Below are 24,381 nucleotides of genomic sequence, written 5' to 3'. Positions count from 1 at the left end.
TCTCCCATATGACCCCTTCCCTCCTGTGTCTCTCCCATATGACCCCTTCTCTCCTGTGTCACTCCTATATGACCCCTTCCCTCCTGTGTCACTCCTATATGACCCCTTCCCTCCTATGTCACTCCTTATGAGCCCATCCTTGTCCAGTTGCCATTCGGCCACATCTCACTTCCAGTATTTGACCTCTCTCTGGGCAGGATCCACACTGCAAGAGCTGAGGGTGCTGCTGGGCACTGAGTGCCTCTCTTAGTCCTCACAGCAGCTATAGGAACCTCATCCTGTGCATTTCAGTGATGGGGAAATTGAGGCACAGAGTTTATAAGCTTCACCCTTCCTCCTGTACCTAGAACAGTGCCCACTATGTGACAGACATTTAGTAAACATTTGGGGAGTCGATGAACAAATTATGAAGAACTGAGGTGTGCCTAAATCATATCTGGAACCTTCCAATTTCTGACAGTCGCTGTAATCCAGGAAACAAGGTTCAGAAGGAAAAGCCAGTCTCCAGTGTTAGCAACCTCTGCTGCACTATCCAGGCACAGCCTGTGTGACTAAGTCACACAGGACTTGGACTGTGACCTGGTTAATGGTCTCTGTTCGTCCTAAAAAGATCTCATCATTGAACCCTCAGCCAAGCCCTGGGCTAGATGCCGAGCCCTCCCATTGGCTCAAGTGCCATGGTGCTTCTCAGTTTCATTTCTCAAACGTCCAGTGTCTGGAATAGTGTTGCTAGGCAATGAGCCAGCCTGCCTCACTGAGACTGAAAACCCCCTCACATGATATCAAGAGAAAAACAGACTGCTTAGTAAGGCTAGTGAGCAGCGAAAGGTATTTCTCTTGCCCTCTCCTCCATGGCTTGACATCAGAAGTGACAAAGAAATGAGCAACTCCAGTTGCTTGTCTCCCCACTTTCTCTGAACCCCAGGAAAGAAAAGGAAGGCAGTGGCCAGGACTCAAAAGCCATGTAAGTATCTGTGGCTAAGCAATGATAGCAAGGGAGAAACAGTTTCTAGCTAGCTAGCAGTATGTTCCCTTCTAAAGTAGACCAGACTCTTCTCCTCCCAAAAGCCATCACAATGGGGATAGCCTTACAGGAAACTGTGTGCACATCACCTCTGCCAACCCCCGCCCCTCACTGTTGAAATAAGGCATCAGCACTCAACACCCACAACTGAGACGCAAAACCCCAAGGTCTTTGCAAAGGGAGGGGAGGACAGACAGCAAGGACAGAGGCACACCCTGGTGCTAAAGGACTGTCCACCAACAACAGGGGGAAAGGCTCATTATAGTTCTCAACTCCCAAATACAGAAACTAATTCAAGAGTGGAGAGAGGCAGCAGTTACAAAGGTGAGGGGCACAGCAATGAGTGTCTACCGGGTAGATTCCCACTACATTTGCAGCCTCATGAAAGACAAATGGCATCAGGAAGCCTCATGCTCAGACCACCCGTTCTGGGCTGGTCTGCAGGTGCCTTTCACACTTGCAGCTGCCATGACATCTTTACAGTGAGGGTGACAGGGCTGAAGAGACAGCAAACACCCACATGAGTGATGAGCAGTCCCTAGAGTCTTGTCATTTCAAATAGGTCTGTTCTTTTCTTAAGCTTTTCAGCAGATATTCAGCATCCCTGTCCCCACCCACTTACTGGGATACTTACTGGGCAAACAAAGAGCCTGTTGTCACTGGTATAACCACAGTCAGGCTTTGCCGAAGGCATTCTCATGCCAGGCAGGGGGATCCAGGGTCTCCTGGCATGGCCACATATCCCCTTGGGTTGAAATCACCCTAACTAAGAAACATATCTGTTCAAGTGTCTAGAGAGGATTAAGGGTACACATCCAGGAAAGGGGGCTTCAGAGGCTTGTAATTGTAGGGATGCCATCATTAAAACAAAAACCATATCCACCCATTTGGAGGCCTAGACACTGTGTTTGGAATCCAGTAAATGAATCCTTTAAGGGTGCTAACAGTCTCACCTACAAGTTACTGAACACTTAACATGGGTAACTCTGAGATACATTTTTCCAATCTGTCTTTTCAAATTGTAAGGTACACACTCTTCTGAGTATGTTTCTTGTATATATGCGTTTAACCTTCACAAACCCACCAGAGGAGCAAGCACCATTGCTAGCCCCACACCAACACAAACCTTGGTTTGAAGCTAGTGAGCTTCACCAGAGTGGCCCCTGGTGGTGAGGGTGCTGCAGTGCCGCTTACAGCCATCAGCAGGGAAAGAGTGGCCCCTGGTGGTGAGGGTGCTGCAGTGCCGCTTACAGCCATCAGCAGGGAAAAAGTGGCCCCTGGTGGTGAGGGTGCTGCAGTGCCGCCGCTTACAGCCATCAATAGGGAAAGAGGTGCTTTCTTAAACACAGCTCACATCACATATTCCAACAAAAACATTAATTCAAATGTACAGACACTCAGCTGTTAAACAGGAGGTGAATGAAGTAAAGCTGACATAAACATAAATATCTACTAAGTAGTGGGAAAACATCCAGTCTGGGAGGCTTTTCCCACGGGCAGACAGCCAGTCACAACCTTAAGTGCCTGCTAGTGAGATACCAACATTCAGTGTGCTTTCCCCATACTGAGCATCCCCCGTTAGACCTTACTTTCTGTGTGTGCACACGTATGCGTTCAGTGTGCAGTGTGTGTATATATGTGTGTGTGCATGCATACAGTGACTACTCTAAACTCACTGGCATTCACAGGATTCACAGGGCATACTGAGTGGCCCTCATTATCTTCTGTCTGTGCTGAGGTCAGCACTGCTGGCCACTCAACAAGAAGATATGACTGTGGCACTTGCCTTTTACAAAGAAAGGTGACATTTCAAAACCCTGCAAACTCAGCCCAGACCATCAGAGTTCTGCTGCCTTCCAGGCTGGTGACCACATTCACTTATGTGAACCAAGGTGTGAAGAGCTGGGGACTAGGCTGGGACTGCAGCTCAGTTGTTGGGTGTTTCCTTGCATGCGCCAGTCTCAGCACTGGGAACATTATATATATAAGCTGTAGGCCAAGGCCAAGGCTGTTTATCCACACTGCCCTATCAAGGTCTCTTATATCAATGACTGCTACCCACTGAGCACACAGACTGTAGCAGGGGATAAAGACATCTTTCTTTGACATCACAGCAACTACCAAGAGCAAACAAGTCACCACAGGCACACAGACTCAACAGGTGGCTCCATCCTGCTGCCAACGAGAACACGAGGATCAGGACAGTCAGGGAATCCCGGCTGGAACAACCAAGAAGTGGAGGTGTTAGGGGTCAGCCAGGCCAGAGACAATGCTCACAAGCACACAGGAAAAGAAACATTTGCCAGGGCTTCCCAGTCTCACTCCTCTGTTACGTCAGACTAATCCTGTAGGGCTACACAGACAGCCCTTCCTATCCCTCTCACAGATAAAGCAGGGGTGGGTGGAGGCACCCACATTTCTGAAAGAGGCATGGTCCTTGTCTTTCAGGAGCAGAGTGGACAAGAGAAGCCTTCCCACATGAAATCACCCCTGAAAACAAAGGCTAACCCACCCGCCCGCCCACAAACAACTGTTCTGCACAGCCCGATAACTACCAGACACCCAGAGTCAAATGGCCCACTAGTGTGGGCCTTTCCTTCAGAAGGTTGGCTGGGAATTCCTGATAGGTCTCAAGCCAAAGATGACCAGAAACAACTAGGATTGATTTCTAAAAAAAGAGATGAATGAAAATAAGACGGGCTGAGTCCCTGCTGCAGGCACAGCTCAGAGGTATCACAAGAGTGTCCTCACAGGAAAGGAACTGACCAAGCTGGTGGCTTTGTCAGGGATGGAAATGGCTTGGGAGGCTCAGAGACGAGATCCATGGCAGCCCCCAGAGAACCAATTCACCTGCTCCATACCCCACACTGGAGAGAGGCTGAGAAGGGCCCTAGGAACCATGCCTGGCCACGAGGAGAAGGTGACAGACAAGTCGTCCTCACATAGACCTAAGTATGTGCTCACCCCTGCACAGCAACAGAACTCACACTAGCAGTTCCTGCTCTGCAGCCAGAGGACTGTGGGAAACCTCAGCTCGTAGGGAACATGGCTCTGGAGAGTGTTCACGTAAACAGAAAGGTCCAGGCGTGGAGATCCAGGAGATCCGTGTGGAAGTTTCTGTCACCTCAGATAACTAATGCATTTCCAAGCAGAAATAGCATCCTGGGGTGATGTTAAAGGGGCCTGGAACTTCTCTGGATAAAGTCACTCTCCATCTGCCATCACCACTATGGGCTCAGGGTTTGTTGTACTTTGGTGTTTGAAGGAAATGCTAATTTTTACCCAAAGGCTGATGAGGAAAAAAGGCATAATTTGTACACTATCCAAGTGTTGATCTCTGAATGTGATATGGAAACAGAAAGCCTGCCCTCTGCCCCTCCCTCTCTTTCCTGCCATTAGGGGTAGAAATGAAATGGCCAGAGCTCAGAAAGCAAAGACAACAGCTAGTCAGGGAAAGGAAGAGCCCTGGCCTCTAATGACCATGGAGTCTCATGCTAGCCCACTCTGACTCCGGCCCCAACCCCAACTGCTGACCTAGTCATTGAACATCTATCTTGTTAAACAATTGCTGGTGTGGGTGTGGGTGCGGGTGTGAGCACACATGCACATTCGCACGCACGCATAATACAGGCCATTCTGACACACTCTTCATTGCTGTGTCTCTAATACTTCCCTCTGGAGCTGGAAATGATTTGCACCACCTGTCATTAGAATATGTCATCAGCAAAACTGATTTGTCCAGAGTCACAAGGAAAGTCAGAAGACAGTCTTACTTCTGGCTGCACACGGAAAGTAGCTTAGAAGCCACAAGGCACAGAAGGTTCCTTGCATCCTTTAGCAGATTCACCCCCATGCACCACAATCCGGCCATAGTCTGGAAGCTTACGGCGAACAGCGATACCACGATCAGGTGCACAGAAAGCAAACACTCACTAACTTCATGCCCACTTCAAAGCCCACACCTGCACAGGATAAGCACACATGCCAGCCTCAGAGAGTACTTACGGACTGTCATGGACTCAGGCACTGAGGCAGAAGGTAGCAAGCTGCTCAGAGGACTTCCTTGGCCTGGAGAACTGGCTTCCCTACTGGAAGGAAGTAGACAGAAGGAAGTTACACTCATCCTAAAACACAACTGTTCACAAGTGTTCACAACACTCGCAGGCAGAACGTTTCCCCAGGAATCTACTGGAAAACAATGCAGCTGCCCGGCAGATGTCTGAAATTTACTGGTAACTCCAAAACCAATCCAAACACCCTCTGTAAGCCACTCACTCATAAGGGAAGAGTTAGTCACTAGTGGGCATGTGTGCAGCTGGGGTCAGACAAGAAACCACTGCCTTCCTCTTCCAACTAGTGTACACACGTGTGAACACACGTCCTTTCAGTGGTCTATTTTGTCACATTCTTATGGTTTGTATTGTCACTTTCCCTAGTTAGAATAGTCTCCAGGTCCATGTTCCCAGTACAAGGGCCCGGCATATTATGTAAGCTTCACTCAGACAAGCATGGAATATCACTGTCCAATGTCAACAAGTCAACAGTGTTTGTTTCTGATGGTCTCTCATGGATCCTGGGCTGGAATTTTCTATGTGACTGTCTTAGTCAGGGTTTCTATTCCTGGACAAAACATCATGACCAAGAAGCAAGTTGGAAAGGAAAGGGTTTATTCAGCTTACACCTCCAAACCACTGTTCATCACCAAGGAAGTCAGGACTGGAACTCAAGCAGGGCAGGAAGCAGGAGCTGATGCAGAGGCCATGGAGGGATGTTCTTTACTGACTTGCTTCCCCTGGCTTGCTCAGCCTGCTCTCTTATAGAACCAAGACTACCAGCCCAGAGATGGCCCCACCCACAAGGGGCCTTCCCCCTTGATCACTAATTGAGAAAATGCCTTACAGTTGGATCTCATGGAGGCATTTCCTCAACTGAAGCTCCTTTCTCTGTGATAACTCCAGCTGTGTCAAGTTGACACAAAACTAGCCAGTACAGTGACCAAAGATGATTGTGAACTTCTGATCCTTCTGCCTTTGCTTCCCAAGCACCATAACCAGTTTTATATGGTGCTGGGGATCAAACCCAGAGCTCTATGCACGCTATGCAAGCATTCTCCTACAGCTGAGCTACATATCTTGTAGATTCTAAACAAGATGCCTTTAAATGAGGACACACAGAGAGCCAGGTTATGCATTATCAGTGAATATAGAAATGCCATAACAACAGGCTCCAGCACCCCCGTAAGCAGGGCTGGTACTCAGAGAGGATTAGAGAGGCAGGTAACTGGACTGTATGCATATCTACAATCAATTTCTAATGTGAACAATAGCACTGGCTTGTCCATAAGCAGCAGGAGACCCCAAGACCAGGGCTTGCATTCCTTGATCACTGTTGCATTTGGAAAAGGCTCAAAAACACACGAAGAAAGGAATCAGAATTCCAGAAGGGTGCAGGGACACCATCCTTTATGAGACAGGGCTCAGTGGTATCAGCCCCTTCATGGTGTATCATTTTCAGAATCCGATCTGTTCTGGGTGGCAAAACACCAAGCAAGATGTGGGGCAGCAAGGACCCCCTTACCTTGAAGCTAAGTCAAGTACACAGATGGCTAACTTCAAGACACCAAGTTAAAATTGTGAAGAGAGAGGAGGAAATAAGAGCAACAGAGATGAGGTGATGTTTGGGAGACCAGGGCAATGTTCCCTGAGAGCAACAGGTACACTGGCAACTTAGTTTTCTGTTTTGTTTTTTTCTTTTTTTCTTTTTTAATGTAAAAGAGAAAAGCCTTCTGCACTTACAAGCTGCCAGGCAATACACTAATTAACAGCTAGTACCTCTTTCCCCATGGCCTAGACATCACTTAACACTAGGACTGATAAGCACCATCATCAACTACTAACAAACTTTAACTAGGAAGGCTGGGGCGGAGGTACTCAGTAAGGCTGCAGAGCTCTACCAAGAACAGGGGCATGCAAATGAGGTTTGATGGCTACTGCCTCTCCTTTCTGTACTGAGAATGGAACCCTGGGCTTTTTGCACGTTGTGCATGCGCTCTACCACTGAGGGGTCGCCCAGCGCAGATGCTGTATCATAAAGCAGTTTGTCTGGGTGAACGGTCACCTATAACCCCAACAGCTTCCATCTGAGCACAAACGTGAGATTAGGCCTGTCTTCAACTCCAACAGTACCACCTGTCTTCAAATGAGAATACAAGGCAGAGAGGTAAACAGCATGGCCCAATGCGCTGACGGGCTTGGTGTCCTGATACTGACCTGTACCGAAGGCCAGGCTCTGGGATTATGTGGTTTTCTGTTCCTGTTCCATTCTCCAGACTTCCCACAGGGGCATCTGCAGAAGTCACACAGAGAGAATGAGGCTTTATTTTCAACTCCATTTCTCCTTACCATGTGCTCAGCTGGCCTATTAGCTACCTTTAAACTCTTCCCACCCACATAGAGGATTCATGTACTACCCATTTCTTTTGAACAGGCATCATTAAGGCTCGTTACTAGTTGCTGCATGTGCCTTTCTTATTTAAAACAAAACAAAACAAAACCTTGAAGAAAGGGAAGTTATTTCCAAAGTCCATACAAAGTCCATAATCTAGGGCCCACAGCAGAATCAGGGTTTTTGATAAATGAATTGCTCCTGCTTGTAGTGGACACTAGAGGGCAGCAGCACCTCACCATTGGCGAATTCTGACACTTTGTACTAAGCCAAAAGTCACTAAGCATTTGGGAAAGGAAGTGAGGCCATGCATCTCTAGAATAGGCAAAGAATGTTACTGACTGCTGCAGATGCATTAGCTGATGCTCAGGCCTTCTTCTAGGAAAAAAATGCAGACGCATAGACCTGGGGCTAAATGTCCAGGAAGACTGTATCACTCAGGGGAACCCTTGCTCATTCATGAAACTCTTGAGTCAGGCAAAGGAGCCACAGGGACTGAGCAACCCTCTGGGCCTCTGCTTCTGCCTCTGCTAGGCTTAAGGGATGTGAGTCTGGAGAAGACAAATCCCTTCTCACCTTTGGCTGCACATCCCAGCCAACTCTCGCTGGCTCCAGTAACCCAATGGCACAATGAGACTGTGAGGCATCAGCTGGGAAATCAAGTGACTAGCTCTCCTGTCCTTGCTACCTAGTAGTGAGGCTAACAGGTGCAGATGCTGCTGGCTACCGTGCAAGGCCCTGCTCCTCTCCTGCAGTCCAGCCAGGCAGCCTCTCTGTGCCTTGCTTCCTGTTTTGTTGTGCTTTGCTCTGCTCTATTTGGCTGGCCTCTAACTCAAGCTTCTCTTGCCTCCTCCTTCTGACTGCTGGGATCACAAACATGTGCCTATCAGACTTGTCTGGCCTATGTAAAACATTTTAACAATTATTTGACATGATTACATTTGATATTGTTCTGGTTTTGAGACAAGATTTCTCTCTGTAGCTTGGGCTGGACTCAAATTTGTAACAGTCCTTGCCTCCACCTCCTGAGGCCGGGGATTACATATGTGAACCACCAATGACTCTTTGGCCCCTGTGCCTCTAGGTAACCCTACAAAGTCTAATGTATACTTTTACCTCTCAAAATGACAACTCTCAAACTCCCTCATTCAGCTGAAACCTCAGCCCTGCATCCTGGCTCATCTGGAAGTTCTAGTTCCTGGCAAAGGCCCATGTTTAATCCCTAGTTCATGGTGCCACAGTAGGACTCTAAGAGGCAGAACCTGGTTCACTGGAGGATGTGGCCTTGAAGAATCAGATAGTGGGACCCAGGTCCCTTCCTAGCTCTCTGCATTTCCTGGCCACCATGAGGTAAGCAGTTTCCTCCATCTTGCATTTCCAAACATGATGCTCTGCCTCACCACAAGCCCAAGACAATGTAGCAACTAAACATGGAATGAAATCTCTGAGTTTGTGAGGCAAAATAAACCTTTTCTCCCTATAAGTTGATTGTCCCAGTATTGTTTGTTACAGTAACAGAAACTGACAAACACAATTTCCAAAATCTCCAGTGTCACTAAATTACCCCTCACTCTGCTCATGTGTTAATTTCTGGTTAGAAGGTCAGAAGCATCTAAGGATCCTTCAGGAGGCTCCCTCAGCTCAGTAATCCTCAGTGCTGAAACTCAGCCACATCTCAGTCCAACACCATGCATGACTGGAATAAAGGTCATTCCAGACTTGGCCTCTCTATGTGACTGGCAGACATACATACACACAGCCGGCACTGGCACACAGAACATGAACAGCCACTGGCATCTTTTATTATATGTATGGTGATGGGATAGAACACAGGAGGAGCTGGGAAATGCTCTACCACTAGGTTCTGCCCCAAGTCTGAATTATCTTCACTTCACAGATGAAGACACAGACCCCAAGGGCTTAACTGACTTCCCAGGATCATGGAGTTGGTAAGGGAAGCATCTACTCAGCATTGAGCTGAGCCCCCTCACTTCAGCAGGCAGGCTCACTAAAGTACATGTTTGCCCCTCTGACCTCCTGGCTCTCCTGCCTCCGTCTGCCCTGTGTCCTGTGTGGGTACCACTCTCCCAACACTACGCATCCTTGCCCTGCAGCATCTCTCCACCATCTGCAACATCCGCTCATCCACTCAATAGGAGTTTACTTATGGTGCCAACTACGGGCTCAGAACTGACCAGTGTCAAACTCGGTTACACTAGAAGACAGGCATGGTCTTGTACTTGTGAACCTCACAGACTAGAAAGGACAGGCACTGTCTAGTTATACACAATATCTCCATCAGAACAATGAAGGCAGCTTTTCAGGGTTATACCGTGCGGGATATAAAGCCTGACTTGTACAAGAAGGTAGCAGTTAAAACAAATAAAAAATAAAAAGGCATTTTTTTAAAAAGTGTTATTAGTCAAGAAAGCTATGTGTTCTAGTTCCATAACTCAGAAGACAGAGGCAGGAGGATTGTCACAATTTAAGGTCAGCCTGGTCTACATTATGAGTTCCAGACCAGCCAGGGATATATAGCAAGGCCATGTCTCAAAAAAAAAAAAAAAGTGACATCTAAGCTACAACCTGAGGGATGACCTCGGGTACAGAAGGTGGGAGAGCGAGCTAGAGAAGCAGAAGCAGGTGGATACGGGGCAGGGATGTTGTGAGTGAGAAGGAGTAAGGCTGCCACTGCTTGGAGGTTGCTTAATGTAACAACAGCAAAGGGAGAGGTGCAGAAGGAGGGCCAGAGCATGAGAAAGATGTAATTTGACTGTTCTCCATATCTGCTCTGGCTGATAAAAGAAAAACAGACAAAAACACAGACAAAAGGAGCCAGTGCAGGCTTGTTGAGAAGCCATTTTGCAACAGCACCAGCAAGAAGTAACAGATAGGATATGGAAGCATTTGGAAGACACATTCTATATATTTCTCCTTCACATGGGTAATTAAAAAAACAGACCCAAGCCATGGTTGGTAGCATAAACTGTAATCCCAGCCACTTGAGAGGCTGGGGCGGGAAGACAACTAGTTGAAAGGCAACATGAGTGACCTTAGTGAAATTATTGTCTCAAAATAAAAACTACTAGGCTGACAAGATGGCTCAAAATATAAAGGCATTTGCTGCCAAGCCTGATGATACCAGTGTGAACCCAGTGTGAACCCCCAGAATCCACCTACTGGAAAGAAAGAAGTGACTCCCAAAAGTTGTCCTCTGGCCTCCACACATGCACGGTGACACATCTCCACATACTCATACTCAAAATACATAAACAAGTAAATGTAATTGTAAAAGATTGGAATATGGAGCTAAAGAGATGGCTGGGTGAATGGTTAAGAGCCCTTGCTGTTCTTCCAGAGGACCTACGTTCAGTTCACAGCACCCACATCTGGGGGCTCACAATCAATTGCCTATAACTCCACAATCCAATACTCTCTTCTGGCCACCATGGGCACCTACACTATGTGCCTTCACATGCACATAGCCACAAATAGACACGCAAAATTTTAAAGGATTTAAAAGGCTATGCCCCTTAATCCTAGCACTCAGGAGGCAAAGGCAGGTGGATCTCTGTAAGTCTGAAGTTAGCCTGGTCTACATAGTAGGATCTAGGCCAGCTAAATCTACACAATGAAACCCAATCTCAAGAAAAAAAATTAATTAAAATTAAAAAAAAAAAAAAAACCTGTGAAAATGGAGGAAGGACTTAGGTGGGACATCCCTTCAGATCCCCCATGGCCTAGCACCATGCACATAGCAGAACAGATAAATGCTGAACAAAGAACCGATGAGTTCACGTGAATGTCATGTGACTCTACAGTTGGCTGGGCACACGATTCCGTCCCTGTCAGCTCCCACAGAATCTTGACTGTCAAGAGTAAAGATGCCTTCCCAGAGGGCTCCAAAGCCTAGCATATCAGATCACAGCAGTATGTGACTGCCATTCCTTGTACTGATTCAAATGAGACATGCCACCCATAGCTGCAGGCATTTAATTAACACTTGGTCCTCAGTGTTGATGCTGTTTGGGGAGGTTATGGGGTGTGTAGCCTCACTGGAGGAAGGACATCACTAGGGGTGGGCTCTGAGAACATACACCATTACCAGTTTGCTCTCTGCACCTTGCTTATGGTGGATGATGGGAGCTCTCAGCTTCCTTCTCTGATTGTCATGCATACCTGCTGCCATGCCTCCCACTGTGATGGTCTCTTAACCCTCTGGAACTAGAAGTCAAACTCATTCTTTTATAAGCTGCTTTTGGTTATTGTGTTCCTCACAGCAAGAGAAAACGAGCTAATATAATATACTCCTCAACATAACAAGCAGCCAATGAAGTTAGAAGTAAGGACAAAGAAAGTAAGAATGTTAGACCCACGGGGATGAAGGTAAAAGACCACAGACTGCAGGTGAACTGAGAAATGCTCTCAGATTAGCTGCACATCTCTGAGGCCTTCACCAAATGAGAAGCACACACAGAAAGAGAAGCACACATGGAAAGAGAAGCACAGGTACTGGGTGGAACCTGTACAAAGTTCAAGTGACTTCTTCCATCTCCTAAGGTGGAAAACAATAGTCACTAGTTGTGGTTAACTTTGATGTGACCAAGTTTAGTAACAAACTGTTAGGGGCAAGCATGTGAGCCTCCTAGGGTTTTGCCGACCAGTTTACCCCAAGTGTCTTAGTCAGGGTTTCTATTCCTGGACAAAACATCATGACCAAGAAGCAAGTTGGGGAGGAAAGGGTTTATTCAGCTTACACTTCCATACTGCTGTTCATCACCAAGGAAGTCAGGACTGGAACTCAAGCAGGTCAGGAAGCAGCAGCTGATGCAGAGGCCATGGAGGGATGTTCTTTACTGGCTTGCTTCCCCTGGCTTGCTCAGCCTGCTCTCTTATAGAACCCAAGACTATCTGCCCAGGGATGGTCCCACCCACAAGGGGCCTTTCCCCCTTGATCACTAATTGAGAAAATGCCTTACAGTTGGATCTCATGGAGGCACTTCCCCAACTGAAGCTCCTTTCTCTGTGATAACTCCAGCCTGTGTCAAGGTGACACACAAAACCAGCCAGTACACCAAGGCATCCTGCCGGAGCATCTGTACACTCCAGTTCTAGAGGAAATCTTTAAGCTACTTCTTAAATGAATGTCCACAAGCCATCCTTGCCCTGAGCCCCAGATCTCCTAGCTCCTACCTATTCCTACCTGTTCAGATAACTCAAAAACCCCCTCTTGTTCTTGGAACAGAAGTTCTTGCTGGAGAAGACAGGAAGTACCCACCTGCTGCACCATAGGAGCCCACTCCACTGACAGGGAAGAGGACATCAGTGTCAGCATCAGCATCTCCATGAAGCACCTGCAGTGGAGCCCAGCCGTGGACCTGGGCCAGGCAGGCGTTCTCATCCAGTGTCCTGGGGAGAAAGAATACTGCATGACAGGGCCTGCAGACATACTACAGCATCTGGGTTCCACAAGTCTCCGGGCCTAGATGGGGCCAAAATCAGGACATCAGAGGTCAGAAAGGACCCCTCAAGTACTCGTTTATGAGAGCTTGCTGAGTGTCTCCTGAAAGCAGGTACTGTGTTCACAAGATCAAATTAACAACAAATGGTTATCATGCTGGGGGCTGGAGAGATGGCTCAGTGGTTGAGAGCACTGGCTGCTTTTCAGAAGGTCCTGAGTTCAATTCCCAGCAACCACATGGTGGCTCACAACCATCTGTAATGAAATCCAATGCCCTCTTCTAGCGTGTCTGAAGACAGCAACAATGTACTCACATACATAAAGTAAATAATTTTTTTTTAAAGAAATGGCTATCATGTGCTCTTGGAGCTTATAGTCTGCAAGAGGACAGAGACATCAATCATGTCACCCTGCAAGAAGGCGGAAGGCTCAGCTCAGAATTGTGGAGCAGAGCAGGAAGCTGAGGAGGAAGGCCCTTTTTACAAAGGGTGGTTTGTAGCCAACCATGATGGTATACACTGTCGTGACAATTGTGAAATTTTGGTTTCATTAAAAAAAAAAAAACAGAAATATTACAAAAATCTGTTGTCATTTTAATCCCAGGTGTGTGACTATGACTGTGATTTGCCTCGTGCTCTAGCAGAAGTGTGATTTTGCCAGCTGCAGATAGTTTCTGCAACTGTGTGATGTCTGGAATTCTGGGAACTTTTCAGAGGTTATATAAATGCTGAAGCCCTGAAAAGTGAGGTCATTTGTTGGTGGGTTGTTGTTAATCAAAGTTTGTTAGGTAGTTGTGTGCAGAAAAGAAACAACAACAAGAAAAAATTAGATATCCTGATTGCTAAGACCAAACTTTCCCCAAGGAACTCATTGGCCCTGATCAGCAGGAAATAGTCTAACTAGATAACATGGCCCCTTTCAGATCCCTGGCTTTATTAGGGATTTCATTCCTTTCCTCTGTGTTGGAGATTGGTTTTAATGTTTGGATTTAATCAGGAACCTGTGTGTCCAAACATTGAAGATCCTTGTCCTCAGCTGGTTTTTGGTCAATCAATAAAGATGTCAGTGGCCAATGGCTGGGCAAAGGGAGATGGGGTGGAACTATTAGATTTCTGTGGGCTAGGACAGAGGAGAGAGAAGAAGAGACAAAAAATCACCATGACTTGGGGAAGAAGAATGGGACATAGGAGCTAGCCAGTCATGTGAGAATTTGACCATTGGCCACTTCCCCAATTGGGCCTGGGGTAACAGGGGAAGGTTTAGGAGTGCCTAGCCTTTGAGCTAGCCAAAGGCATTAACTCTGTGTGTGTGTGTGTGTGTGGTGTGTGTGTGTGTGTGTGTGTGTGTGTGTTCCATTCGTGAATCCAGACAGCTCCTGGATGGGTGGCGTGTGACCTGCAGAGAGCCAAAGCAATGTAGCTAAAATTACCACCACACCTCTCTATCCTTCTTTCTCTCCTATCTAGTGTGAGGAGGTTGAAAGGATGGAAGAAATGGCGTAGGGAAGGGTGGAAGAAGAACCCACAAACTAGCAAAAGACAGCTACAGTATGCCTATAATCCCAGCACTCGGGAGAGTGAGGCTGGGAAGCACTAATGCACTTTGTGTGGCTCAGCTGACCATCAACCTGGGGGCTTGCTTTGGTTTTATCGGGAGTTTTTGGTTTTTTACTTCTTTGTTTGAGACGCGGTGTAAAGTGTCCCAGGCTGGTAGAGAGCTGTACAGAGCTCAGGATGGCCTTGGCCTTCCGATCTTCTTACAGAGTGTCCACTCACACTGACTGAGAACATAAGGAAGCTCGGCAGATCAACATCACGCCTTACTACATCAAGTAAGGAAAGGGGGAGAGGGAGAAAATCAAATTATGTAATTTAAACTTTTTAAAAATCTTATGTGGCTGGGCAGTGGTAATGCACGCCTTTAATCCCAGCACTAGGGAGGTAGAGGCAGGTGGATTTCTGAGTTCAAAGCCAGCCTCGTCTACACAGTGAGTTCCAGGACAGCCAGAGCTATACAGAGAAACCCTGTCTCAAAAAACAAACAAACAAACAAACAAACAAAGCTTATGTGCATGGGTCTTTTGCCTGTGTGCATGTCTGTGCACCATATGCATACAATACTCACAGAGGCCAGAAAGTGTCAGATTCCCTGGAACTGGAGTTACAGACTGTTGCTGTTAGGTCTAAAGTGGGTTCCCCAAAATGACAGTCTGGGATCAGCTCAGACTGCACTCTGACCAGGTAAACTAAACACAGGGCTGCTAGTGGATAGACAAAGCCCTAAAAGCAGAGCTCCTCAGAATCTGTTTGTCAGGAAGAGTCTCTACTGACCTTCTCTGTCCCTAAAGGCAATTCGGAATCTAGTTCCCTATTAACACAAACTTGCAACACATATCAAATTCCCCTCCTAGTTCCCAGGCTGTCCTGACCCACAGGAACGCCCTACCATAACTTCCAGGCTCCCTCCCAACCCTTCTCTTAAAATACTGGCGATGCGTTCCCAGTCTTTTTGCTATGCTCTATGAGACAGCCACGGCAATCTTGAATTTCCCCAGTAAAGCTTTCTTCCTACCCATGGAATAGTTGGGTTCAGTGGCTTTACTGTTGCCTCACAGCTGTGAGCTGCCAAGTGAGTGCTGGAAACTGAAGTTGAGTCCTCTAGAAGAGCAGCCAGTGCTCTTAACCAGTAAGAAAGTCATCTATCTCCCCGGCCCCAAATTATGTACTTTAGCAGAGTCCGGTGGTATACTCCCAAAATTCTAACACCCAGGAGACTGCCTAGCCCAGGCACCATAACAAGGCCCTGTTTCACAACCACATGGTGCAGTGGTGCAGTGGTTACAGATACAAAGCTCTAGGTTTAATCTGCAGCACCACAAAGAGAGAGAAAGACCCTGGCCACAGGTATGGTGCCTCACACCTATAATCCCAATGCTTGTGAGATAGAGGTAAGAGGCCTGTGATAAGTTCAAGGCCAACCTGGACTACATAGTGAGACTCTCACCTCAAAACAATATCACCTGTTGACCATATACAATAGCACCCAGACTGAGATCTTCCAAAGCAAACCACAATGGTGTCCAGCCTCTCACCTGCATGAGCCTCTACATAACATCCTTTATTTTAGGGCACAGGTCAAGACATTTTCTCTGTAAACATTTTAGACTGAGTGGCACACTCTTATAGACGGTGTTTCTTTACAAGCCTTTAAAATCCAACCAAATCTAGCTGGAGCTAGCATTGGGTGGGTGTTATAACCATAGTAAAAATGCCTTTTAGACAAGTAAATAAAGCTTAGTTGGGAATCCACTACACCCAAGGCTGCACCTGATAACCAAAACCCAGTGACATCACTCACTCAAGATAACCTGACATAGTCCTAGAAGCCCATGACACCATTGCACAGTATATAAGCAGAGACCGAGAGCAATGTTCTTCTTTGCACATCTGGAGAGACACCACCTTGATCTACCCTGTGGCTGGAAAGTCTCCTTCAGGATCCTGACCCCAAATCAGAGACTTCGGTTATAGACTGGACCTGGCCTTCAACTAAGATACATGGGGAAGATAGGCTCAGGTAATTAGAAATTTAGAGTGTGACCCTGTGTGATGACCCTCAGCATGACTTCTGGGAGATAGTTTACTGAATCCACCTCAGGAATAAGTTCCATCTTGCTGGCAAGGTCAAAACTGAGTTCATGTTCCCAGGACCCAAAACCAACTCCTACCCTGCTTCTCAGATGTTTCATGTTTGTGTGTTAACCAGTAAAGGATGTACAAAGGGAAGTTGTTGTTATCCCATTATCTCTAAACTAACATGCACAAATAGTAAACATGCTGCCTGTCTTGACTTAATGGGCTGTGTGCAGCTTGCCCACTCCTTTGTTCCCTCATCACTCTCAATTATGGACCAGAGGCCAGGAGGGGACCTGACTGACAAAGCTCACTCAAGGACCCTGAAACCAGGTGACCCGGCTAAGACCCAGTCACCTACTTTAAGTTCCTTGTTTAACTCCTTGTGTCAAAATATAATTAGTCAATGCAATAGTGCATCCTGCTCTACCTCGCTTTCTGTTCCCGCCCTCTAAAAATGTTGTAAATCTCCATGCAGGGTTGAGATTCAGATTCCGCAAACCACCTGCCTCCCTGTGCCACAGGAAATAAAGCTTTCATTTTTGAGCTTCTGTCTCTGAAGTGAGTTTTCTTGGCTTCCACCCCAAACCCAACATAATAATGTATGACTTTTGTTATACTAACTATGAATATCTACCTTCTTGCTCATGACAAGAAACCCAGGGAACGGTCCTAACAGAATCCTATGAGTGAATCGTTTGCTTCCTTCCATGACCAGTGTAAGGACATTTAGACAGCACAGCATGGGTGAAAGAGGGACAGCTCCTGCCACTGACCTCCCCCAGCCCCGCCCCAAGTTTACAGTAAACATGGCTGTGCCTCTAGGCTATTAGAACCACCCTCTTCAGACTCTGAAGCAGCAGCCGGTTGCCAAGTTGCTCCCAAAAAGGGCAAGCCAACTGACATATCCAAAATTGAGTCTAGGCCCAGTTCAACCTGGACTATAGGAGGTTTTCTGGAAGTCAGCCAGCATTCAGGTCGTAAAGCCTGTTCTACCAAAAGGTCACTTCCTTACCTCAGCAAAAGGGACCTATGGTTCTCTAGTTAATATATACGTATTGTGCCTATCAGCATTTCAAGTCAATGCTAACAACTTAGTTGCCTCCTTCCCTAGGCTCCTCATCCTTCTTATGACCTGGCCGTTCTGTCTCTCTCCTGTGCCTGCTTCTCTCGCTGTGATTTCTCTATTCTCCATCCCTTACTCTCCCTCTCTCCTCCCCTCACAGATAGCTAGCCATGTCCAGTCTACCTCTTTCTCTCTCTGTTCTGAACTCTTCCAGATGTCTCTGACTGTTCTCTCCCTCATAGCTACAATGATAACCTTTCTCTTAACTACACCATGGAGTAGTCATGTTATCAGTTTATTTAGTGGCATGCAGTTTAAAGTAGCATGCAGGCAGGGCACATTTTCAGAGAGAGTAGTACTGGCCAGTGTGTGAGAGCTGAAGTTAGATTTTAAGTTTAAATTTTTAAGTTTAAATTGCTGTGCTTAAGAGATCTACAAAACAAAAACTCAAGCCCCATTTGCCCAAGGACAGACAACATCCTGGAATGCTGGGGGCTGTTGTTCGTGTAAGAAGACAAGCCATGACTTTCCACTTTTATAAACAAGCTTGGTTGCCTCAACTATACAGGATATGCTTGATCCTGTATTGGAGTTGCATATACATATAGATCCTGTAGGAGGAGTTACATAGGCAGTAAGTATATCAGGATGTATGCTTGCCCACAACTTGACAAAGGTGAGAAGTGCACAGCCTTGTGGGTTTCGCCTTCGTGAGCACCAGACTAACATAATTCGTGGCCATTCTATGGGAATCCAGGAATGGACCTGGCCAGTATTTAATAAAGCTTGCTTTAAATCTGGCCTTATTCTCACTTGGTGGGATCAACAAATCCTAGTTCCAAGCATTCCACTACCTCTCTGGGCTTGTGGACTTTTCTTCTTGTTTCAAAGACAATTCTTGCTATATCCTAGCAGCCTATGGTGAGTCAATGTAAGCCAGAGCCATAAAGGGTGAGGCCCCAAACCCAAGAGAAACCAGAGCCATGAAGGGTGAGGCCCCAAACCCAAGAGGAAGCGGCCCTCAAGGGTCACCAACTCAATTGACACCTGGATTGACTTTAAAGGGCCAACAAAATGGCTCAGCAGATAAAGGTGCTTGCTGTCAAGCCTGATGACCTGAGTTTGACCCCTAGGACCCATATGATGAAAGGAGAAAACTGTCTTTACAAATATCTTCATTCACATGCACACACCCACGCACTAATAATGTAAAAAAGATTTAAGATTGGCTTAAAATAACAGAAAGTATTGTTTATCATTAAAACAAAATATTTTTTCAAAATCGAGACAATGTTAAAAATAAAGTCCCAGCACAGCTGGGTGAGAGGGTTTCCCTAGGCAGGCAGTATTCATGGTAAACACTGAATAAAGGGAAATGGTTAAAGTACCAGCAGAGAAGGCCCAAATGGGGGCCACTAGATCACCCCAACAACAGGCAAGCGTCAGGTCTACGGTGCCGGCCATGCCTCCTCATTTACACGGTTGCAGTGAAAGTACACATGCACTTCCAACGACGTGTTTCCCATTCAATATCACGGTACAAGGTCATCTCCAGACTCTCAGACAAGGGCACTCCTCACTAACGATGTTCACAGTGAGCAGACTGGCTCACTCCTTTATTCCCAGCACTCAAAGGCAGGAGCAGGAAGAGCTCTGGGAATTTAAAAGCCAGCCTGGTCTACTAACTGCCTGTCCTGTCCCAGGAAAGCCAGGGCTACAGAAAACTGAGTTCAATCCCAAATATTGCAAAAACAGACAGACAAAAATTGCTCAAGAGCTTCTCCCCACCCCAAAAAATTAATTAATTACACAAAACCAGTTCTAAGAACAAAACAGTGTTAGGATTCTATGCTCAGAGCACACGGGGACAGACTCCTCGGCAGGTTCATGCCTGGAGCACATTAAGGTCAGACCAGGTGTTCTGCTTCTCTGAACAGGACTTTGGAATCTTGCTACTCAGCTCTTCTCAAGTTGAGACAATGTCCTCAGGGTAGATTCTCCACCCAGGGTCAGATAATTTGTTAACCATCTTCCGCCCCCAGGGCTATTGGCAGACCCCCATGCACAGCCTTCATGCCTGCCTGTGCAGGTGTCTTCTCAGGCCTGGAATTGGGACCTGCAGAGCCAGCCTGGCCCTTGCAGGGAATGGCTGGACAGGCCGCGGCTACGGCTCAGGGCACTCGCTGTACACCTCTGGAGGTATGAGGAGCTTAGTCACTAGAGATGGGCATGGCTCATTTTTTACTGGTGTCAGAGCTCAAACAAGAGGAATGAAACACTCCTTTCCATAATAGAGCTATTGCCTATCTTGAAGAAAAACAAAAAGCAAAGTCAACACTTGTGATAGATACTGGATAAAGCGGGATCCAGCACCAAAGAAATAATTAAATTACCAACAAACAGAGAAAGCCCAAATTTGGGCCACCAGACTATCCTAAAAACAAGCAAACATCAGATTTTGCCAGAAGCAATGGCAAGTCTCGCTGAGCCCCCTAGCTTGGCCACACTCCCCAACACGACTGCTGTGTGCAGACCCAAAAGCCAAGTATTACTCAATAAGCCATTCATCACTGCTCAGCTCCTTCCCAGGCTTCTCTGCAGACTCTTCAATCATGATGCCGCTGTACACTGGAGAGAGGCTATCCATGGTCCATGGAGGTCCAGCTCCCAAGGCCACCCAACACTGCTTTGTGCCTCTTACACATCACAATGCCAGCAGCCACCCTTGCTTACAAGGTGGCCTCCTCCTCCAGGCTGCACACCACTGGCACCAGGGGTAAGAAGAGAGAGGACTGGGGCTCAGGCATTGACTCACACGACTCACACAACTCGGCATCTACAGAGCCACAGAATGCAGTGGCTCCGAGGGTGCTCAGAGGTTTCAATGACTGCTTGTGCCAACTTGATTGGGAAACTGTGTCAGATAGTCAAACACTATGCTAGAAGATTAATATTTGCACCAGTAGAGTTTTAGTTAAAAGATTGTTCTGCTGGATCAGATGGACCTCAGCCAAACAACAGAGACTGCAATACAAAACCACCAACCTCTCCAGAGAAAGACGGAGTTCTGCCAGCAAACTGCCTCTGGACTCGAACTGAGACTCCCCACCAGTCTACCTGCAGAGTTAAACTCACCACACTCCACAATTCCATGTGTCAATTCCCCAAATCAGGAAAAAGAAAATTCAGAACAAGACAGGCATAGAGATACACACCAGAATCTCAGCCCAGGCCAGCCTACACTACATGATACCCTGTCTCAAAATAAATAAACAAACAAGCAAACCAACAAAAACAGAGAGACTGCGCCACATAGGCAAAGGTGAAGTGGTGAAGGACACACAGCACTAGCTGTTTCACAGAACTATGATTAAAACAAGAGGGCTCAGACCCTGCTCCAGGCTCAAACCATCCGTAGTCTGTGGACATGAACACTGCTGCTGAAAAATGACTCGAACAAATATTTGGGAGTAGAAAATAGCCTTATACAGACGGCATTCTAGGGGCAGGATGATGTATCTAGGGCCAGCCTGAGCTACATCCAGAGACCCTACCCCAAAACAACAACAAAAGCAAACAGCATAAATACTCAACAGTAAAGGAACCATTTAGCAAGAGAGGGTTTTGCAGACCATGAGAGGGATTCCATGGGACCCTGTTCCGTAAGACTGCATGCTGAGTGTCCTACAGGCTCCAGTGTGTGAGCTAAAATCCAGGAACCTTAGTGCTGTGTGTCTGGGAAGTAGGAGAGCCCTGTGAGTCCAAGTCCATGGACAGGAGAACACAGCACCCCAGTTCACACTGTCAGACATGAAGGAAGCTCTTCCTGCCTCCCTCAGACTCCTCTGCTCTTGTCAGGTCCTGGCTAACAGGAAAGCCCTGTCATTAGTGAATCCACCCAAACTCTGATCTCAGCCTGAACACTCTCCCAGATTCCAGAAACAAGAATTTAACCTGGGGATCTCACAGTTCAGCAAAGGTGACCTTTATATAAAACAACTGAATTATGTAATAACATGAAAAACAGTAAGTTCTGAGAAGCAGTCTATGTGGACCCAACTCCCAGCATGGCAACCTCTTTGCCAAATCTCAACTTTGAAATTGTCTTTCCTCTGAAGCTTGCAGCATGGAGAGCATCGGAGATGAGCACAGGCAGATGGCCAGTGCACGTGTGTGAATGACAGCCAAACCTTGTCACATTTTAGAATTATTTATTTATTTTATGTGTGTGGATGTTTTGCCTGCATGTGTGTATGTGTGTCACATGCATGGTGCCTGACGCCCACAGAAACCAGAAGAAAGAGAACATCTGATCCCCTGGGAGCAGTCTTGCAGATAGCTGTAGCTCACCATGGGGACTGGGGATCAAATGTAGGACCTCTGCGAGAGCAACAATCTGATCAACTGCTGAGTGCTCTCTCCAGCCCCCAAAACTTTTTAAACAGGTATAGTCTCCAAACAAATTTTAAAAAGTTAATATTATGCAAACATGAACATCAGAAGCACAGCACTGGAGGCTTCCTGTGGGTGTTAAAACGGACACCATGGCATCTCAGTCCCATAGAAGAACATTTTCACACCTGTTCATGCCACACTTTACCAGGAAGAACTGTGAAGTCAGCCATGATTAGCACCATGTACTCTAAAGCTAAAAAGAAACAGTACTTAACATGTCTAGTGTGGCTGTAAAGAGTGGGAGTACACAGAACCATGAAGAGCAGCCAGCAGCCGTAGCAGCTTGCCTGTGTGACACCACCCAGTGTGCCAGTACATGTGTGACAACACTCAAAGTGCTGGCATGTGTGCCAAAGGCCCCAGACATTGTGTGGCTTGGTTCTTCCCTCTGCAAACCCGACAGAAGTGATACCCACCAACCTAAAGTAGCGCCACACTGGCTGAAGGTCACCAATGTAGTGCTGGTCTCAGCATTCCTTGTTTTTCTTTTTGAGATAGTCTCATGTGAGCCCGGGTGCTGAACTTCTGCTCCTCCTGCCCACCTCCTTGCCCCAGTGCTGATGACAGATACGCACCATCACACCCAGCTTATGCAGTGCTGAAGCACAAACCCAGAACTCTGAGCATGCAGTCAAGCACTCTCGATGGAGCCACGTCGCCAGCCCTGATGCAGTTCTTAGGTCGTCTTTGTTACACAAGACAGTTATCTCTTCCCGGGCCAGCAGTTCTCAACCTGTGTGGATCATGACCCCTTGGGGTTGAAGGACACTTTCACAGAGGTCATCTAAGACCATCAGAAAACACAGACACTTACATTATAGTTTATATCAAGAGCAAAATTACATGTATGAAGTCTTACTGAAAATGTTTACAGTTGTGCTCCCGAGGAGCTCTGTTAAAGGGTCACAGTGTGAGGGAGGGAGAGAACTAATATCTTAGGCTCTGCACATCGAACCGGTGACACCTCTCCAGGCCAAGTCCACTTTCCTTGTGAGCTTGTAACAGGTTAGAGACACAGGAAAACCCAGCTTGTGAAAGCCAAAGCCTTATGTTCAAGCAAAACTTACAAGTAAACATTCTGATGCTAACTTTGTATTAAATCCATGAACATAGACAGACTCCATTTCCTTAATTCTCATCAGGGCAAGGTCAAAAAGATCTATAGAATGAAAAGTGTTCCCTGAAAAATCCAACCCTTGCACTATTTTTATTTATATGTGTGTGCATGGTGGATGGTGCACATGTGGAGGTCAGATTCAAGCTCATGTGTCCACGCTGGCCCTCTACCATATCTGAGGCAGGATCGCTCTTGCTCTACCCGACTTGAAGCATGCAGTGGTACCCGCCTCCCATCTCTCCCTGGAGTGGCGGGATAACAGGGGCTGCTCTGCTGCGTGCTTCTGGGATGCTGGGGATCTGAACTTAGGTCGTCGTCAGGCTTGCACAGCGTGATCGACTGAGCCACTTCCCCAGCCCCAAAATTCACCACTCATTCCACTCGCTTCCATAGAAAACAGCCTCCTCGCCACATAACATCCTGTAACTCCCTTGTGGAGAGCTCAATCGGAACTCACCTGTCTGGTGACTCTGTGTGGCCAGTGTGCCCCCTTCCTAACGGGCTCCTGCACCCATCCTCCTCGTTCTCATCCACATCGTCATCAATGCTCTTCACATCAAGCTTCTGGTAGCCCAGCTCCCCATTCAAAGACGCAGAATCAATTCTCCATGAGCTGCTGCTCTGGCTCCCGTTGGAATTTGGCCCAAAGGAGCCTTCAAAGGCTGCCATGATGTTGACGGAGGATCGGTCAGAGTTCTCCTCCGAGCTTTCTGCAGTCCCAGGCATCTTTTTTAAAGTGTCCCCAGTACCCTGCTCCTCCTCATCATCATCAAAAGAGACAATGTTGGTCACCTTCTTCCTCCTTCTCCGCTCCCTTTTACATCGGGTATCTGGCAAAAGAACAGCTGCGGTAAGAGACAGAGGAAGGCCGAGCCTCACTCCCACGGGGCAGCAAAGCCTACTGTCACACCAAGAATAAACCAAAACTAAATCAGATTCTGTGGGTGTTTTAGGGTTTTTCTAAATAGATTTTTTTTTCCCCATACAATATATCCTGGTTATCCTGTCTCTAGCTCCTCCCAGATCCTCCCCACCCACTCAAATGCACACCCTTTCTTTCTCTCTCAAAAAGCAAATAGGCGGGCTGGTGAGATGGCTCAGTGGGTAAGAGCACCCGACAGCACTTCCAAAGGTCCGGAGTTCAATCCCAGCAACCACATGGTGGCTCACAACCATCCGTAA

At 47.0% G+C, this 24,381-nt stretch overlaps 1 protein-coding gene across 3 annotated transcripts in view; it reads right to left on the bottom strand.

The window, feature by feature from the left end:
• The window catches only part of Snx29 (sorting nexin 29), a 419,167-nt gene that overhangs the window by 325,929 nt on the left and 68,857 nt on the right, over window positions 1–24,381 (bottom strand). The window contains exons 8-11 of one of the 3 annotated variants that reach the window (XM_021185334.2): window positions 23,657–24,029; window positions 12,747–12,877; window positions 7,294–7,369; window positions 5,030–5,112 (exon numbers count right to left, since the gene is read on the bottom strand). In XM_021185334.2, the coding sequence (XP_021040993.1) occupies window positions 5,030–5,112; window positions 7,294–7,369; window positions 12,747–12,877; window positions 23,657–24,029 (663 nt within the window). Of the gene's footprint in view, window positions 1–5,029; window positions 5,113–7,293; window positions 7,370–12,746; window positions 12,878–20,179; window positions 20,422–23,656; window positions 24,030–24,381 lie in introns of those variants that run through there. The other 2 variants (XM_029470597.1, XM_029470598.1) reach the window with 2 other exon arrangements.

The sequence above is a fragment of the Mus caroli genome, chromosome 16 (genome assembly GCF_900094665.2).
Source record: "Mus caroli chromosome 16, CAROLI_EIJ_v1.1, whole genome shotgun sequence".
In the NCBI taxonomy this organism is placed as follows: domain Eukaryota; kingdom Metazoa; phylum Chordata; class Mammalia; order Rodentia; family Muridae; genus Mus; species Mus caroli.
The sequence above is the reverse complement of the archived record's forward strand: the minus strand, read 5'-3'. Positions and strand labels throughout refer to the sequence as shown.